The sequence below is a fragment of the Lepisosteus oculatus genome, chromosome 11 (assembly GCF_040954835.1).
Source record: "Lepisosteus oculatus isolate fLepOcu1 chromosome 11, fLepOcu1.hap2, whole genome shotgun sequence".
Lineage (NCBI taxonomy): Eukaryota > Metazoa > Chordata > Actinopteri > Semionotiformes > Lepisosteidae > Lepisosteus > Lepisosteus oculatus.
Genome location: NC_090706.1, coordinates 20,167,422 through 20,187,962, shown reverse-complemented (window position 1 = coordinate 20,187,962; position 20,541 = coordinate 20,167,422). Strand labels below are relative to the sequence as shown.

The 20,541-nt window shown below is 39.3% G+C and overlaps 1 protein-coding gene across 3 annotated transcripts in view; it reads right to left on the bottom strand.

The window, feature by feature from the left end:
- Window positions 1-20,541, bottom strand: part of kcnt2b (potassium sodium-activated channel subfamily T member 2b) — a 186,043-nt gene that overhangs the window by 30,966 nt on the left and 134,536 nt on the right. For all 3 annotated transcript variants that reach the window (XM_015349287.2, XM_015349288.2, XM_015349289.2), the window contains 6 exons: window positions 19,214-19,322; window positions 8,332-8,440; window positions 7,231-7,287; window positions 5,270-5,422; window positions 4,081-4,319; window positions 254-509 (listed from right to left, as the gene is read on the bottom strand). In XM_015349287.2, coding sequence (XP_015204773.2) covers window positions 254-509; window positions 4,081-4,319; window positions 5,270-5,422; window positions 7,231-7,287; window positions 8,332-8,440; window positions 19,214-19,322 — 923 coding nt within the window. The remainder of the gene's footprint in view (window positions 1-253; window positions 510-4,080; window positions 4,320-5,269; window positions 5,423-7,230; window positions 7,288-8,331; window positions 8,441-19,213; window positions 19,323-20,541) is intronic.

Sequence of the window (20,541 nt, the reverse complement as noted above, 5' to 3'; positions counted from 1 at the left end):
ATTGATTGTGATATCAGTATCAACATCGTAATGATGATTTATGGAAGGAAGCAAAACTGTAGACAACACACTTGATGAAGTTCAATATCTGGGTGCTTTTAAAACAAAGACCTTTCACTTTCAAGCTTCCCAAGCTTGTGAAATAATGTGATCCTTCAAATGAGATCTCATGCTTCATTAACCCACCACCTACCCTCTATGCCCTTTTGCCACACACACACTGTAGTTATCGCCATTCGTTGGGTTGGCTTACTCATTGGTGGTGCCAGTGTCGTGGTCTTCGTCATCCTCCTCCGGGCCCCCTTCATCTTCTGATTGGTCGCTCAACAGGTCGAAGGAAGGTGAGGGCACAGTGTCCATCAGCTCCAGCACTGGCGCAATGCTGTGACGCCTCTCCCGGCCTTGGTCGGCAGCGGGAAGGGCCAGTGTGTTGCCTCCTTCTCCTGTGCCTCCTCCGGCACTGTCTGGACTGCTGCCACTGGAGTCCTGCAGGTCCATAGCCACCGTGCCTGGAGGAGAAGACAAAGATGGCTGCTGGCCTGGGCTCCTCTCCTTTCAATGCAAGAAGCTTAGTTCATGTGATCGTACATGTAGGACATGTGGCTACTTTTACATATCATCCCCCAGAATCCTTGTTAAGAAAGCTTTGCATGTTAAAATAACCATGAAGGAATTTAAAATTCAGAACCTTCCCATGCTTGGATTGGAAATAAGTTTTGATTTTGAAAAATAAATTGGCATTAGATGTCAGATCTGGGGAGATTATACGTCAGAGAATACCTGATATTCTTATCAACATCTCCCACTTCGATCTCCCTTTAATGAAACCCAGAAAGGCAATTTTGCCACAAAAAAATCAATGGTGTTGCCATTGAAAGATTTCTCTGCCAAGAACTCCAGGAATCAGCAGGCATTACACATTTATAGATTAATACACTTTATAATGTGTGTTGGGGTACTGTGTTGTAGATGGCGCCACCCTTCAGATGAAAGAGTCAGTTATTAATCATTTCTTAAGAGTCAGGGTTTTAACCCCAGTGTTCTGGCTAATTTCCACTCTTGCCTCATATAGTTGGACCTTCCTAATGTTTCTCTTGAATTCAAATGTGAAACAGTTTTTCACATCTTATGTGTTACATGTCTGTGGTAGATAGAATGGCTTCCCCTCATACAATATATATTAAGCACTTCATGGGTAAACAGAAGATGACTGTACCTTCCCATGTCCCTGGAGGTCCAGTGTATGTAAAATATTAAATGTGTGTCTCTTTAAAGTATGAAAACAGCACATCCTGTTTTTAAATTTGGACAGTCTCTTAAGTCCTCTATGTTGCAATTTGTTGAGGCATTGCAGCATTTTCTTGGCAATAAAAGGCTGATGGGATTATTGAGTCTCACTGTAATAAATTAAATCAGTGGGTAATTGATAAAAACAGAAAGTAAAAAAGCAAGAAGCAAATGATTATCTTCTATCTACTAATGATTGCATGAAATGCCCCTATTTGAATGTATTTCTAGGATAAATACTGGGCCAGACATATAGGGTTAAAGGGTTCCAAAACCAGAATTTTTTCCAAGTCTCGTTTAATTATTAATCTCTTAGTTATTAACAGTTCTTCACCTGGGACAGCAGTAAATCAATTCTGCTTAGTTGAATCACTTTGTCCTTATCGCGTAGCCTTAAGCGGTTGGTTCAATCTTTCAGATTCAAAGAGATGTGGAAAATGGAATTTGAAATACCAAGTAGAGAATTAAACTAAAAATAATTTGTCCATGAACCACTAGGTGGCATGCTTGCATCAGTGATTTGTGATTTACAAGCGGGTGTGCTAACCTCAGATTTTGCACCACAGTGAGATAACTTGGATGAGAGCCCCAGCCTCCAAGTTAAAGCTCACATCCACTCATCTAAGGAGTTCGAACTTTACAGATTTATTCCATTCCTCTTACACAGAACAGTTATCTTCTCAAAGAACTCTTGTATATTAAGAGTTTACAGTACAAACAGTAAAAAGGTTCACTTTAATTTTGTGATGCCTTAATGTGAATGTACCATAATTGACCACGCATTCACCTTCCTCTCTGCACTACATATCATATTCTGAGGTCACACCAGTTCACAAAAGACACAGAAGAATATGGCTGCTCTGACTAAATAATTTGATACATCTGGAGCAGGTATTTCAACATACAGCTTTTATCCTTGACAACAGCAGTGACCTTTCTACTGTAAGATACTGTACTGTAAGATGTGATAACATATTACATGCTATATAATAAAGATGTAAAAGCAGAATGAACTTCCAGCACTAAATTGCTCTTAATCAAGAAAGCAGCCATACTCAGAACTTAATTATTTTTAGCATGAGTTTGGCAAGTAAAGCAATAAAGATGGATTGGACAGATTGCATCCTATTTGCAAAATCTGCACTTCTTCTCATCTTCTTCATTAAGAGCACAGATAAGGGGCTGTGCCTTTGATTAAGCTTAGGGTTCAATCACTGCTCTTTATGGTATTTCATCTAATTTCAACTCTACAGTCCTGTATTCTAATCAAGCAAAGTCCAATGAATTCTGCACTCTCAGCCTGCTCCTGGGGGCATTGCCAATCACCATGTGATTCAGCTGACAGTCTTTTGTTTTGATGAAGTGCTCACAAGAGTGATGGACTGACAGTGATGCTGAGCTGCTTTCTCTTGGGGGCTGTTAGAAAAATTCTGAGCCTCACATAAGAGAAAACCCCGGGGACACTGATGCTGGTGCTTCAACCTACTGTACAGTTCTCCATGTGCGATACTTTCAAACAGCCCAGTTATAGATTCCAGATTATCTTTATTCCTCATCGTACACGTTGTACCTTCAGCATTTAGACTGCAAACAGATTCTAAAAAGTCCAAAACATGAGTGATGTGCTGTCATTACATTTTACTGAACCAAAGAAAATTCAAAATGTACGCTGACAGTGTTCTCCAGAGGCACTCACTGCATGACAGCACATGCTTCCTTTTCTGATGGTATGTAACCCAATCTCCCTACAAAAGAAAGGCACAAAGAAGGAACACAGCTTCTTTGGATACTGCAATGTGCCTGTTTGCCTGTCCTTTGCACGTTGTTGCAACTGCATTGTTCTATGCAGTTTCCCCCTAAATTAGTTTCCCCCTAAACAATTTAGCATTAGATTTGTCGAAAAAGGTGTCTTTGATTTAACAGTTTTGCACAAATCTGCTAAACTTATGGCAGTGCTTAACATGGAGAAATATACTGTATTCATATACTCTTTAGAGAGAGAGAGTCTTTATTATCCCCTAGGAGGCAATTTGTTTTACAGCAGCAGTATTGATGTACAGACGAACAGAAAACAAAACCCACAACATACATACACATTTGCATGGAAAATCAAGTCCTTAGTAATGATATGGCTACAGGTATTAATGAGAACTTAAATCTATTGGTTTTGTAGTTGGGAAGTTGGTATCTGCATTCTGATGAGAGTCACTGGAGATGTGTGAAAGATCATCACAGATGGATTTTGCTTTACACAAAACATGTGAATGATAGATGGTGGAGAGGGCAGGAAGATCAGTACCAATGACCTTCTGACATATTTTCACAAGGCTGCCCAGTTTTCTCTTTAATAATTTTAATCAAACTAATAAATCAATGAGTTCACAATAAATGTGTACTGGTTTATGAGGAAGTTAATTTAGTGGTTATGTGCAAAAATAAAGGGGTATTGTGCAATTATAAGGGCTTCGGTTATTTGGCTATTGTGGAGGCAGTAAACATACAGGTTCTGGTAATATACTGTATGGGGATTCCTATAGGAGTGGTGTGTAATGACTATATATGGATTGATGCCTTTTAGTTCATGTTTAGATTAATTTTAAATGTAATATTTATTTGTACAGTTTGCATGTTTTATGTAAGTCTCTTTGTATATGAAATATAGCTGTCTGAATGCAAAGCAAATTTTAGAGAAATCAGACAATATATATTATTGTATCGTACTTATGATGCTTGGCTTAATTGGCTACAGATCTTGTCAAACCTTCCTTATGAGCCTAATGCAGCTTTGCTCACCCATGCTGGCAATGATGCTGTGAACAGGCAGTCGTGTGAGGCCGTGGTAGATGGTCTGGGGTACTGCATGCCCCCCTCGCAGCGCCTCCTGCTGGCTTAAGATGAAGGCAGAGTTCTCCTCCTTGGAGATGTTGATGTAGAAACAGGTGTCGGAGGCGCTCATGATGTGGCAGGGCCCTGGATTGAGGAGGATGTTGGAGTTGTCCATTCGCCGTACTCCAATCAGACACACCCCATACCTGAAAGGAAAAGGAAATCGCAGTTTCACATTTAACACAGCCTAGATACTGTAGATAGATATGACTCTATTGATCTCGAAGGGAATTCCAGGCCAAAACAAGCAAAAAAAAACATCTCAGAATAGATGAAAAATTTAAATACGTACAGTAATACAAAATAAATATCAAATAAATACATAAAAATAAATACATAGGTGTGTGCAAAATATACTCATAAATAGCCTGTTCTAAAAACAAATAGGAAATCTTTCTTTCATTGTAGGGTTGGGTTCAAATAGATTAATCAATGTACCATGTAAATTTGGGAACCACTGATTAATAATTTCCTCTTTCAATTTAATGTTCTTCATGACAGAAGCTAATTTGTTGTAGCTTTTGTTTGATTTAGACTGCAGTGTTGTGCTGCCTTTAAAGTAATCTAAAAACAGACATTATCCCAAGGCTTCAGTGTAATTTGATTAGTCTCGAGTGCAAATGGCACAATCTGCAAGCCCTGTGACTTGTGATGTGTGATCACAACATGTCACATATATTCTGAGATGTACTGGCATCCCTCACTAGGAACAGTGGCTTTTCTGACAAGGGTTTGAAGCAAAATCTTTTTGGAAATGCAATTATTTTTTAACACAGCTTTTATGGTACCTTCTCAAGACTCTTCTTGGATGAAACTTAAATTAAATCTGATTAAGTGGTATATTGAATGTTAACATTTGTTTTACATTGCAAATGGCTTCATTCCAATTGTCATAATTTCTTGTCCTTCACTGCCCTTAGGAGGGTGTGTATGGTACTCTTTTAACCAAACACATTAATGGATATATAAACTCATTGGTCAAGATATGACTACTGTGCCGGGGAGTTCATCGCAAGGTGTATTTGATTTCTGATCTCATAAAGCCAGTGTAGCCCTCTGTGTGGTAAAGAACAAAATCAGTTTGGCTGCAACTCACTTTTTGTGTGCATGGAAGGAGGCGAAGGTGAAGCTCTTGCCCTGGTACTCCCCAAAGAACTTGCTCTCCTCCAGGCGAATGTGATAGACTTCATTGGCTGAGCAGCGGCTGTATGTGCGATGCCATTGGTCGGCTGAGCTGGCTCCAGCCTCTCTAGGATGGCGGAAAGGTGGGCGGCAGCACAGGAGAGAGTTGAAAAGGCATCAGAAACTCCAATCGTTAGTGACAAAGATAATCAGCACTTAACAGGAAGCTCATGTGCAAATACTTCTGATATTAACTTCGGTCCACATACAAAGAACCATCTGCACACCTCATCAAATAGACTACAGATGCAAAGATGAAAAATGCCAACAAGAATGACAAAGAATTCTCTGCACAAAGCAGCTCTTACTTGTTTTGTGTTTCACTTTATTATTAAAAAGTTAATGTTTCAGTGATAAGACCATTGTCAGAGAATAATAGGCAACCCTAGAAGAAGATGTTCAAAAACATGAGTGAGGGGTGGAAAGAAGAAATGATAAATGTCAGTTTAACAGCTTTTACATGCCACTGCATTAAAGGTTTAATTTGAGTCATGTCAGTTGTACATGTGAGCTCTTGTAAAGAGTCTCCATTTTAACACATTATTCCAGCTAGCCTGTGAAGAGACTTTTCTTGGCCAACAATTTTCCCTTCCAGTCTTGCAGGACACCAACTGACCAAGTCCAAAGTGAATCTCATGTTGGTGTAGTTAAGCAAAGTAAATAATTAAGATCTCAGAAAGAAAGAAAAATGGAGGCATGTCAGTGCTCCAGGACCGGAAGTGAGTACTGCTTTTCTATACAGGACAGGACAGCTTCAGAGTCTCACAGTCCAAGGTGTATGAACTATGGGCTTCAGAGCTCTGGGCAACATTTATCTTACAGCCAGTATAACAACCTATACTGTACAAGCAGAAAAACCTACACAAAAAAAACACAAACACAAAAAAACAGCAGCTCTAAATAATATGAACACCCCTTTTGAACAACTTCAACTGAAGGGCCATTTGATATTCATACAGTGTTGAGCTACACAGTGACAGAAATGTTCCAGCATTTAATAAGAGATTACCTGCAGGCAGAATGGCACTAGAACACAAACTGACAACTGTCGCTGACAAGCTTGTCTAAAGTGTATTAGATATCTTGTTGTCGGGGGTTTTGGCAGGATGTGATAATCTAACGATATTTGGAAATTATTCAAACAGGTAGAATTATCACTAATCAAAATGCCCGACATGTGACCCCAGCCTCTCTACTGACAGCACTTTACAAACTTAAACAAAGGACAAAGTTTTCAGTACTTGTACTAAATCATTTTTGTTATTGGAAATATTAATATAGGTAACGTTACTATAAAAAATACTATAATCCACTTGCTGCTGGATTTAATTTAGCAGACCTATAGTGCTTTCAATTACATGTGGCAGTGGAGCACTAAGATAATGTGTGGGTGGGATTAGCCATTTTATCTCCAGGATTGTATCTTATTCCAGGCACAGAATCAGAAAGTGGTATTACTCATATTCCATATTCCAAGTCCAAAGTGAATCTCATGTTGGTGTAGTTAAGCAAAGTAAATAATTAAGATCTCAGAAAGAAATCCATACATGCTGTGCTTATGTTATTTCCACCAATCAGGGGATCACGCTCAAAAAAAGTTGAATCATGATCTCTAGTCTAGGAAGCCTGGGGTTCCTGAGTCATACCTGAATATAGGGAAACTGCTGAGCTGAACAAGAACATGTGAAACATAGTGGCAATTGAATTCAGCGTGAGTTTTCAGACTTGCACTGTGTACAGTCCAGCTCTCCTGCTACGGCCTCTAGTCAGCAGGTGGATTTTCTCTCTGTGGGGCCGAGCCTGTGCCAAAGTGAGGAAGACTGCAGACTGAGGTGTAAATAAGCTTGTGTCTGTCTTTGAGAGAAGGAGGCTTACCTGCTGAGGGGCTGGAAAGCCCCTGCACGTTGCCGGAAAGCCTCTGGAGGTGCTGTTCTGAAAATAAGAGAGGAGCACAGCCAGAGCAGGAGCTTAGCTGACATAAAAGAGAATACTGGGAATCCTAATAGCATTTATTACTACTTGATATCATACAGGCAATAGGGTTTAAAAATGACTCCATTAACACACTCTACACACATCCATTCTTCTATTTTCTAACCTTTTCATTCAAAAGGTCAGGGGGAGCTGGAGCCTATCCTAGCAAGCAAAGGATGTATGACAGGATACAACCTGAATGTGATGCTGGTCCATCACAGGACACACACACAGACACACCTCACACTCACCCCAGGGTCAATTTTCCTAGAAGCCAATTAACCTACAGTACTGTAGGAAAATGTCAAGGAAAATTACATATACACAGAGAAAAGTTACAAACTCCACACAGACAGCATCCCAGAATCTGAACCCAGGGCTGTGAGACAGCAGCACTAAACGCTGCACCACCATGCCACCCTACTCTATACTCATGTTACTCATTTTTATCACAATACACTACTGTGCAAACATCTTCAATATTTATTGTTCCACTATTTCAACTCAGTGTAAATAAACCAAAGAACAAATGCATGTAATGTATTGGATTTATATGTTATCTGTTGGAAATGCATCACATTGCAAATTCAGTAGGGAATTAAAATAATTGTCAAGAAGGCAGATGAGCCTCCTGTTGCATAACATTGCAGGTTTTGCCAGCTCTAGGCTCTTTAACAAATTCCACTAAGCCAGTACACACTAAATAAAACAAGAAACAGGAAATACCCACCATCTAGTGCTGGCTTATGTGAAAGTTTGGAGGTCTAGAAAACAGGCAGCATGAAGTAGGGCTGTTATCTGTAATTCTGCTTAGGTAGACAACACTCAGCACCCACTGCTCTGTCCACCACTGTCCACTCAAATTCATAAGCATAAACATTGGTGATGATATTGAATTCTAATGACTCCTAGATAAAGGGAAGGACATCACACATGCCTAACGAAATGGGTGCAAGCTTGGTAAAGTATGCAGGAAGGTCCAGCTCCCCAGGATGTACATACTGTCCTCTGGAGGTGTGAATGAGGAGTGTGATGAGAGTGGAGGTCGCAGGGCACACGCAGTTGAGAGCCAGCATAGCGTACTTGAATTCCTCCTCGCATACGACATGATCTGAAAGGACAACAAGAGGAGATAGAATCAGAGGTGAGGCAAAGCAAGCAGCTGGCAGAGAAAATGTCCTTTGACTTATCCACTGCCAGCTGCCAGGTGGGGATGGCAGAGTCTTTTTACAAAAAAATGCTAATCATTTTAAATATGGCTAGTTTTCATCCACTGTGGCTTCAAGAAGATTTTAGAGAGTCTTTTTTGTACATCTTGAGTTGTATGTCTAGCTGTTCATCTGTGTTTTACATTCAGATCTTATTAATCTGTCTTTGAGATTGCTGCTTTAGTGTTATGACTCTGAAACTGGAAAATGTCTTGTAGTTTTACCCTAAAGGCACAATGTTGCATTATATTTAAGACATTGTTAAAGTATTTCAGCTTGTGTTTCCTGAAAAATACTGGAAAAGTCTGTAACCAGTGTTAAATTGAGTGGTTAAGTTAATGTGACATGTACAGTAACTGTCAATGTTGGCACCACAGTCCCAACCATTTGGGTAAATATATAGGAATCAACTCAGGTACTATAGAGCTGGCACTAAGGCACTGCAAGCAAACTGGAAGGTTGTAAAGATCATTTCCTGGGAAAGGAATGAAGAGTGATAAAGGAAGGTCTTTAAAATCGAATAACAATTTAATTATTCAACAGGAAGATGTTTCATAAACATATTTTTACAGCTTGCTCATTACAGTACACAGCAAACCGAACAACGAGCTCTGTTCTCAGTAAAACAAATCTCGTTAGTCATTTTTAACGACACTCGGAGAGCAGAGCATCGCTCATTTGCATTTGTTTAGATTACTTCTGTTGGCAGCAGCAAGCATAGAGGATCAGCTGTTGGCAGCTACACAAGCAAGACAATTACTTGTGCTTCATGGAAGCTGTAATCTTGGGTTCTGAGAGTCAGGTATATAACTGCAATAAACTACAGGTGTCCATATTATCATATAACTCGGTGAAAAGATTAAATGTTTACCCTATAAGAAAAGCCTTACATATCAGGCATGATTTTCCTTGCATTTTTTTATATCCAGTGTTGATATTGCAAACCTCTGCCTCACAAAATCAAAAGGATTTTTTAACACTAAAATACATCATGGCAAGCTTCAAATGCATTGCACCTTGCCAGCTACTATCAAACGCTTCAGAGCTCAGAGGTGTCAATGGAGCGTGACGCATCTCTTCTGCTGTAACTTACACATCTGTCCAGATGTTCTACACCTGCCCTGGCTCCGTGACAAGGCCAGCCAGAGCAGAAGTGCCTAACAGATCTTCCTCAGGAGCAATAGACTGTCCTCCACATAGATGCTTTAACATATTTAGATGTCCTTCACAAGATGTGACACAAGATTAAAGACAACTGGCTGAAACAGGCGTGTAAGTATTATGACTGAAATTATCTCCCCAGGGTACCACTTCAACTTTTAATCATACTGTTTACTACCACATCTTCCTGTTCCATAATTCCTCACTTGTTGTTCAGCAGGCATACATAGACTGATACTCCAAGGATTTTTACATTAAATAATTCACAATGCTATCTAATAATTCCACCATAAGTAGCTACTGAACCTCTGTGATCAGGATGAAGAGCGCAGAGGAAACAAACCAGCAAGCTGCAGTATATTGTATTTTAAGGTATAAATACAATATCCTTTTCCACTTTGTTTAGTGAACTCAAATCAGCATTTGAGAAACCCTTATTTTACTTGAATTGTCAGCAAAAATCTGAAGATGCATCAATCAGGATGTGTAGAGTGTACAAACTAATCTAATCATATTATTTAAATGTGTGTAGAAAGACATAGAGACTTTTATGCATAGAGCTTCAACTCATGAATAATTGAATGTGAGAGTCTGATATACGAAGGCTACCAAAAGAAGCAAACATTCAACAGAAGTCAAATTAATATTTTATTCATACAGTGTATGAATGTTATTTGATATCTTCAGAATCACATTTTTGTAGAAAAGTCAGTGTGGATTGGATTTATGTGAGGAAAAAGGCACTGGTTTTTGTGGAAAAAGAAAAATTCCATGCATCCAATTCAAAAATCCAATTAACAAGCTATTTGAAAGGAAGCCTCTGAGTGCTTCTATTAGTAAAAATAATAGATCTGTGCAAAAACTGCAGAGGTATTTCATTATGTATGGAGGTGATGTGTAAAAATCATGGGGATGGGTGTGTCTGTAGACATGGGTAACACCAGAGCCAGTCTGTCTGGAAACTGCCCTGCCCCATTCCACTATCATCTAAGGGTAAAGAGCAAGGTGAGGGAGCCATGTTTAACTCTGCAGTTCTGAAAGATCGGAGACAGAGCAAACAGCACATAATTTCTTGGGAAACACTTTTGTAATAGTAGGTGTGTGGCACAAAAATGTCTGGCACGAGAATACCTGTTCAAGAAATACCTCTTAATGAAGATTCTCACTCTCACACACAAGCTGAAGAAACATATTCTAAATAATTATCTTAAATTATCAGAGCAGATTCACTGTCTAATCATGTTGATTCAATGTGCTATGAAACATGAGGTGTAAGTTTCTTTAAAGTGACCCCCTGGACAATCTCTGCGTATTCCCAGGGATCTCTGCACTCTTGTCCTCTATTATTTAAAAAGATGCATGTTAGTGGCCATGAGATACAAAAATTCTTACATATAAATTTGACTCAAAACCTTTAATTTCTACTGTTATTACATTAATTCAATTCTGTGAATGAATTATTCTGTATTTCACAAATGCTTTTGCTCAAGAGATCAAGCAATCACACAATCTATTGAATATAAAGTTATTTTAAGTGAAATAAAAACAAAAAACCAAAGCACAGCCTTGTGGGATGCAAAATTCATCTTCTGGCAATACGTTTGAGCCATTTCATACATCTATTTTCTATCTGCTTGGCATGGTACACCCTGGAAAGGATGCCAGACCATCACAGGGCAGACAGACACAAACATGCACACACTCACACCAGGGCCAATTTTCCTAGTAGTCAATAAACCTAATGTACTAGAATGTCTTTGTACTGTGGGTAGAAACTGGAGCACCTGGAGGAAACTTACACAAACACAGGGAGGAAATAAAAACTCTACAAACATAGCACCCAAGGTCTGTAATTCAACTCAGGGCCCCAACACTGTGAGGGAGCATTGCAAAACAATATGCCACCATGCCTGCCCTTGAACCATTTCAGTCTTTCAAATATCAGTAAGTCACGAAGCCAAGCCGCAATGTGAAAGGAATCCAGGGTTCTACAAAGGTTGTAATGCAACATATAAAAACACAAAATGCAACATGTAGCCATTGAAAAATTAAATTCAACTTGGCAGGATGAAAAAAAAAACAACTGGCAAAGCGGCAAATAAATTTAAAACAAAAAGGAAACAAAGACAAGCCGGGCTCCACAGTTTCCTTTGTACTAAAACCGTCCAGTTCAGTGTTCTTCAGGTGTAAGAGGATTCACCTGGAGACTGAGAAAGCATCTTGAGTATGTGAGGTGGGGGAAGCTGAGGGAAGCATGCAGAAAGAAAGTGTGTCATCTGTTTGTCCCACTTCAGGAGATGGATCCTGTTTTCTTCCAGGGTTTGTTTGTTTTTGATTCCTTCTATTTGCTGCTACATATTCAAAAGCTGCAAATCTCTGGGCTGTAATTAGACATGGAGATGTGGGGGGGTGAGTGTTGTGCAAATTAAGTACTTAGAACTGTCGCCCCTGGCAGTCTAATTAACATTAATGTGATGAAATGGAAATTGCAGGAACAAATATACATCTCCGTTTACGACTGAGAAACCTCGTGAGTGACACAAGGCTTGTGTCTGGGGTTTCCTAATAAACCAGTAATGATAAGAAGTATGACAACAACCATCAGTTCTGTGGGAGCAAATCAATCTCTTAAAAATAGCAAAAAAAACATGTATGCCAACACGCACATAGAATAAACTTGGAGGAGTCCAAAGGTTATTCAAGAAGATAGTTTGGATACAGGGCAACTTGCAATTATACAAAGGCTACTTGTGAGAAAAGGGTAGAAAGCCTTTGTGATCATGTCGGTGGGACTCACTGTGGTTTTCAAATTAAAGAGTCCTGTACATAGGCTGTCTCATAAAGCCCTGGAACAAAGTCACTTTCATCTAGTAAAAAGGAAAAAGGAAATTCAATGCTGAGAACAATTTTGGGATTGATACTTAAAATTTACCTGGTAAGCAATATAAATGAGGTTTCCTGCATACTCATTCTAAGTCAGAAGCACACTTTTCACACACTCATTTTGGTTTGTTTGCAAAAAGACAGCCAACAACTTTGCTTTGATACTCACTTAATCAGTTTTACAGTACATTAATAAATCATGGTGTGAAAAACAAAGAGGTCCATGGTGCCATTCACTGTTTGCTGCCTTACAACACTAACATAGTCAAATTGCCATTTATTTAACCCAGTAATATTTCAGTAGATAAGTCAAATTCTAATAAAGACAAGACAAGTTGATCAATATAAAGGTATAGCATACTTAATACTTTCATGTTAAATCACCTGGCTGAGGAAATGACAGCGCTGGCCAAAGATTAGTACTGTCACAGCCCCCCTCAATTATTAGGAATAAACCAGGGAGACAGCTGCAGGAGAGAAGGTAGGGTGGAAGGGTGGGTTCCCAAGTTTCAAAGGTTAAACACTGGTTGTGATATTAGTTTTGCGTATAACAAATAGGCACTATGTGTTCTGATGAAGACAATCATGTGTGTTTCTGACAGCTCATATCAAATACAGGCAACATGTTAACCAGCTTTGCTAGTTACTGCCTTCTCCATTACAATTAATTGGACAGAACTCACCTAATTAATAGGAAGCAGATGCTCAGTATATTTTACAAGCTATCCTTCACTCAGTCTAAGCTGGAGCCCTTCCCAAGCTTATTAAAAAGGAAAAGCTATTTACAGTGTCCTTCTCCTCCTGAGGAGTGATCTAGGGAAATTGCCTTATGGTTTTTTTAAGCAAGTTTGAAAAGGTTTGCTTATTATTCTGGACTCCATGCAGGGTGTGTAGGGCTGATGACCACATGGCTGTCAGTATTGTCAGTGCATATAAAACTACGTCATGTGAAACCGGCTCTGCAGGGGTCTGCCAGTTACTTCCTCCTAATTGCCTCATTCATCTCTTTTAATGAATTTGCCACTTTTGAAAGCTTTGGGGTCATTGTAGTCTTGCCAACTGCAAAAAGAGAGGAAACTAATGATGAATTCTGCAAATGGATTTGAAACAGGATATTAAAGAATGAAAAATGATCTCTTTTTTTGGTGTTGGCTTTGCACTTGTAATGCTTTGGTGTGCTTAAGTGTGCAGGTCAGTCTTTCATGAGTAAATAATGGCTATACAATGATTAGGAATACATACAGTAAATCACAAGCCTTGATTACTTCAGTTAAAGAGACACATCTGACACTGCAGGAGGTGTCTTCTATTACTCATTTAAATGGGCAGTGTTCATCTGCTAATTCTGTATTTAAACTTTTGTATTTCATGATAGCCACTAGTTTTTAATGAAGAATACTGAATAAATACCATTCTGCTTCTGGAGCTTCTTTCACCTCCTAATTGTTTAGTATCCCATGGAGCTCATGTATTCAATGATTCTCTTTTATTTCTGCTTGGGTTGTAATTTATGACGCTAACAACTCAACTCCGGATAAAAGAGATTCTGACAGGACTCTTGAAGAAGCCTGAACACAAGGTAAAGAGACAGCAAAGCACAGCAGCTAACCCTCGTGATGGCTATCACACAAAGAGCAATCTAGGATTGAAGACATTCATAATGAGTGGAGGGACAATTAAAAGTTCCACATTCATCCAACCATCCATTTTCAAACCACTTTATCCAACACAGGGTCATGGGAGTGCCAGAGCCTTTTGTGGCGAGCAACTGGTGTAAGACGTTTTACACTCACCAGTCCATTGCAGAGCACTCACAGTGGCAACCACACATGCACACATACCAGGGCCAATTTACAGAAGACAGAATTAATCTACCAGCATGTCTTTGGACTGTGGGAGGAAACAAGAGAAAGATAGCACCCCAGGAATTAAACCCAGTGTTTTTGGGCTACAATGATAACTATTTTGCCACTGTGCTGCCCAATTCTTCATCCAAAATATATCAATTATTTGCTAGAGCAGATGAGGAGACTGGTGCTCCTAAGGATGACTAGAACAGGGATTTCAATCAGCCAGTTGAAACAGATAGGTGGAAAACAGTTTCATGCAGCATTTTTACTATTTCTTGTAATAGTAAAACATAATTAATACAATTCAAAACCTTACATAGCGTATATTTCACAAAAAGAAGGTTAGTTACTATGGGGGTGTCAGAAACATATATAGTATACACAATTACTATACATATTACTAGAGTAATAGATACAGTATACTGTAGTATGGACTATTAGATATTACTTAATGGGAAGAACAGAAAAGCACCATCATATCTTTACACTTCGCTTACTGACACAAACTTGACCCTTGAAAAACATGTCTGTTCTTTAACAAATGAAATAAAAGAATTTCAGTGGGCATGGAATCTTATTTTTACTTCACTCAGATTATATTCATCCTCTGCTTCCTACACCTTAAAAGATATGCAATTGATGTTATTGGGAGTGGTTATCCGCTTTTCCTTTTCCATAAAATATACTGTAATTATGCCATGAAATTATATGTATACCCCTCTTAATGCTAAAAAATAAGGAATTTGGCTGTTCGTTGCTTAAATGGAGCACCAGTCCATTTGCTTTGTGCCTTTAAAAAAAATTATTAATTAAAATTTGGAATCAGTGATGATTCTATCCCTCCCCCCACACACCTACCATCACGGTTTTGGAATAGTTGATCAACACCTGCAGACTCCATGCATACATTCACTCATTTTCAGGCCATATGCTACTTACATATACAAATCCCACAGAAACAACTAATTAGGACTGATTGATCCTGCTCATGCTGATCATACTGCAAGCTTACAGGCACCCAGTGAACCACAGCAGCTGACAATGGTGTAGCCGATCACAAACTCATCTAACTACAGACTGGGGATCCTGTCCACAGTTGCATTCATAACTCAGTCCAGATCTGTGCCAGTGAGTGTGACATCTTTGCAGTACGGGAACCAAACTGTGCTCTAGAAGCAGCAGTTTGTTCTAGACAACTACAAATCTCGCTTTAATATTTTGTATGCTTGAAATGGCAACACAGGAAAACTTAGGAGATACAAAATAATAAGTAGTGTAAGAGATGAAAAAAAAAACTATTTCTTTGATGCCAGGCATCTAATGTTTTTTTCCAATCCAGTGTTTCCTCATTAACACTTCATGTCTAATTAGGCATGCTTAAAGTAAACCTCCAACATGATCTCCATAATCAAGCAATTCCACATTTGACACTTAGCAAAAGCTAAGGCAAATGCATTTGTGATGAGTGTCCTTGATAATTCGTTTATTTAGGCCTAACAATCACAATGCAGAGGGTGGAGCGGTGGCTCTGTGGCTAAGGATCTGCGCCTATGACTAGAAGGTTGCTGGTTCAAATCCAGTGGCTGGCAGAGGAATCCTACTCTGTTGGGCCCCTGAGCAAGGCCCTTAACCCTAACTGCTCCAGGGGTGCCATACAATGACTGACCCTGTGCTCTGACCCCATGCTTCTCTCCCTGTCTGTGTCTCTGTGGAGAAAAGCTGGGGTATGCAAAAAGATGAATTCCTAATGCAAGAAATTGTATCGGGCTAATAAAGAAACATTATTATGATAAGGAAAAGCCAGCAAAATCCCCCCCCCCCCCCCCAGCTGTAGAAACAGAATCTTCTTACTCCATTTATCCCACAGAAAAAAACTAATGCCTGTAATATAATAACAACAGACAAGCATTGCTAGGAATGCAGAGCTGCTCGATACAGTACATTGTCAATGTGTACTTCTGAGATTTGTGCAGAATAATATGTGCACTGCAAGGCTTTGTGCAACCAACAGTTAATTACAGCCCTTTGATGCAAAGGCAACAAAAGCCCTTTGTGCACAGAATTTCATTGTAAAATTGCAGCCTTTCATACATGAAGCAATACAAAAAAATCTGCAGAAGCAAAAGAGAATCCATTAAACAATTTAATTCTTCTCCTGGTAAATAAAGTTTATTATGCTATTTGTAGATCCATTTTGAATTTTTCCTTGAGGGTGAAATGTCAGGGAGCTGTAAAAGATGAGATCAGGGTTGCTGGGTGACAGGCCAGTGGAAGGTCATTACTGCATGGAGCGCCGGGATCCTGTAGTGTCCCACAGCTTGCACAGTCTCTCTGACACATGATTGATTCAGGGCTGCCACAGACCACCCTCAGCGACTCAGCAAACTGCAGAACCGATCGCACCTGCAGTCTTCAGTTTGAAAGGCACCCCTTATTATCTAGGTAGAGGGTTCTACTGGATCATCCCCTTGATGAACCCTGGAAGTCTTGCAACCGAAACATGTGCCACTGTTTGCACAGTGAAAAGCTACGCATAAAGCTTGAGAATCAGAGAGATGCAGAAGCTAGATGCTGCATATATAAAAGATGACGTGACGCATCTCCAGTAATCTGCGTGAAGGAGGTGACTTATTGAAAGCGATCGTCACAGCTGTCTGAGCTTAGAGGAATTTCCTCTGTGTGTGTGCTTATATGGTTTGTGAGACTTTGGGAGGCTGTCATGATATCACAGCAACCAGGTGCCAATTAAAGCAGTTGAATCTCAAGACCAGATGCCAGACTGTGCAGATAAAGTCATTTGCAGCTCTTTGTTGGTTGATGCTGTCTTAAAGCAGTACGAGGCAAAATCCGCCTTGAAAAATTTCCTTTCCAGGTTCTTTTCTTAAAATGAAGGCTGTCGTGCTGAAATGCAAATTCTTCCATTTACCTTACAAGCAGCTAATGAACTCATAGAACAATATGATAAACTCGGGAAGTCACAATTTCATCTTGGTGATTTTCACTCATTTATTCTAATAAAATCAAGTGGCATACGAAGAGCACTGTATTTTCCAGTCTGGATACAATCATTTAGGCTAATCCTGCAGATGCTTAATCTTCAAAAAAGATTCAAAATGCCTGCACTTGAAAGTGCAAAACGTGGTTGTCAAAACTTTCAAAAAACGCATTTTCGAAAGTTTTGGGATCTTGAGTAACATCATGAGAAAAGTTACATAATAATCCTTACGCTTATGAAGCCCTTTTCTGGACACTCCACTCAAAGAGCTATACAGGTAATGGAGACTTCACCCCACTACCACCAATGTGCAGCATCTACCTGGATGATGCAACGGCAGCCAAGTGCACCAGTACACTACCACACATCTGCTATTAGTGAGAAGGAGAATAGAGTAATGAAGGCAATTCATAGATGAGGATTATTATTAGGCCAGGTAAAGACCAGGAGAAATTTGGCCAGGACACCATGGTTAAAGCTCCTACTCTTTTCGAGAAATGCCCTGGGATTTTTAATGACCATGAAGAGTCAAGAGCTTGGTTTAACATCTCATCTAAAGGATGGTGCTTTTTTACAGTATAGAGCTCCCATCAGTATATTGGGGCATTAGGACCCTAACAGACTGCATGGTGAATGCTCACTACAATATTCCCTACTACTAAAAATAACACCTACCAACCTAACACTAGGTTATTACCACTAGGCTGTTCCTGCAGCAACCTTAGATTTCCCAGGATGTCTCCCATCCAAGTACTGGCCAGGCTCACACCTGCTTCAGTGGGTTACCAGGTGTGAGTTGCAGGGTGGAATAGCAGCTGTCTAGCTATGTGAAATAATATTTTTTTCTAAACTCCTGTACAAATCTGACATGGGGTAATTCCTCTCACCTGACTTGAATGCATACTAAACACACACTTGTTGTACAGTATGTGACATCTCAGAAATAACTGAAAGCCTGAGATAACATTATCAGGAATAACCACTTTGCCAGAAGTGGAAGTATTTTCTATGATTCTAACAAATTGGTAATGGTCACTCATGAACACCCATTCATGGTAATAACCTAGGGTTAACATGACTTGGACTTAGACTATAAAATTCTTTGTAGTTTTGACATTGCTGGAATTGAGGACATAAAGAATATACCTTGTGTGTGTCTTCTTAAAGTGTCCTCCAGAAATGCCCTCTTCATCACAAACTAAGCCTCATTTCAAACCTTCACAGATCTGCACTATGACTCCTTGCTTCCCTAAATTGCTCTAAAAGTATGTGTATGTGTGGTGTTTGCAAACAAAGAAATGATTTTTTCATTTCAGTTTCCTCATTACCCCACCATTTGCAATCTCCTGTCCTGGGAATGTTGAGTAGTTGAGTAATTGGAGATTTCTCTTCTGTAAACTCAGATTAATATTGTAAAATTTAATAAAAGCTCCATCTTGTATCTGTTTTTCTGAGAGAGTCAGAACCTCTCAGATTTTGTCTCTGTTCCTCATCTCCAAACAACTGCCAAAACCCCCAATGAGTAGGAAAAATGAGAAGGGGGCATGCAGAATCTATTTCAAGTTAACTAGCTCTGGGTGGTTACCAGTTCAAGCTCTGTGCCCTTAACTCACTGTGCATAACCCTGGAGCCCCATTGTGCTCCAGTCTTAATATGAACCTGTGCAGTAGTTGTTGATACTGTATGTAGTTGTTCCTTTGGTTTCAGGATCTTGTTGTTTTCAGTAAAGAAGAAACAGAAAACCTGGGACCATAAACATCTTCAAAGCCACAGACGTACAGTGTTACCTGCAAACTTGACATGAAACTTGTTCTCTGGTTTCAAGATCTGGACGTAGAGGGGACAGTTGGGGGCAAAGTCCTTCACAGCCCATGCTCTGAGAATTGTCTGGTGATCCTAGAAGTCATGACAGAAGCACAGTTAGGATATGCACGTGTGTACAGCACAAGTACAGATATACTATGTAGTTCATGTTCCTACATTTACACTACACAGATCTGCAATATTTCAAAAGCCTTTTGCAATAGCAAATAGGGCTCTTAATTCAATACTAATTAATCAATCACATAGCATAAGATACTATTTTACACAAGAAGAGATACAAATGGGAGGAAACCTTTTGCCCCCCTTTTTTTTTTGCCTTGCTTAACTCATTCTTTTATGTAATCAAAACCAAAGACCCCTTGACCAGCAAAATGTAAATTACAACATACAGTAATGCACTTTATACTGATTGGAATATATTATCACAAGAACAGACTTTATTACATTCACACTGGAACTCCATTGGTATCTCTAAGCATGTTAGGGACTGAAGTTAAGTATACTTTACACAGACATAGGCAAAAAAGTTGCAGAACTGGTGAAAAATAATATGAAACACAAACAAATACAATTAAAACACAAGAAATCTGGAAACTGGAAGAAAATACAAAATTAATTTGAAAAAAACTCAAGCAGTTTCTTAATTGCTCACAATCTTTCTTCTTCAAGCTTTGAGACACTGCAAGAATATCTAGAGTGGTGAATAAGCACAAGGGAATGCTTTAGCTGGTACACATGGTAAAGAGACTTTACATAGGTTTTCAGAGTTGCAAAAAGCTAATCTCTTGTCGTTTTGGTACCTTTTTTTAATGGTGTAGTTTTTTCACTTCCATCCATAGTGCACTAAAGACAAGAGAGTCATGCATAACATGATGGAGGCTGATGGTGCTTTTCCTTGAAAAGGTCCAGTTGAAGCCTTGTTTGTGCTACCCAACTCCCTGCTCCAAACAGAAGCCCCCTTTGTGCTCCATTCATTACAAATAACACTGCAGCATCTGTTGTAGATACAGTATGTATTGTAGTTCATCCCATATTCTCTTTATTACTGTATCTAGGGCATCACAAACCCAGCCTTCAAAGGTTGGTTCTCTGTTCAGTTCCAGCAAACTAAAATCCAGGTGTCTGTTCCGTCGAAGGCTGGAGCTATGTTTTCCCTTCAGAAAGGGTATTGTTTTCCCTTTAGAATGAGGCTATTGACACTTTGGAGAATGCCTACTTATTATTAATATTAAAAAATTATTTACTCTGTTAAGCAATATAAGCGACGGCGCTGCTTTTCAACAACTGTAGA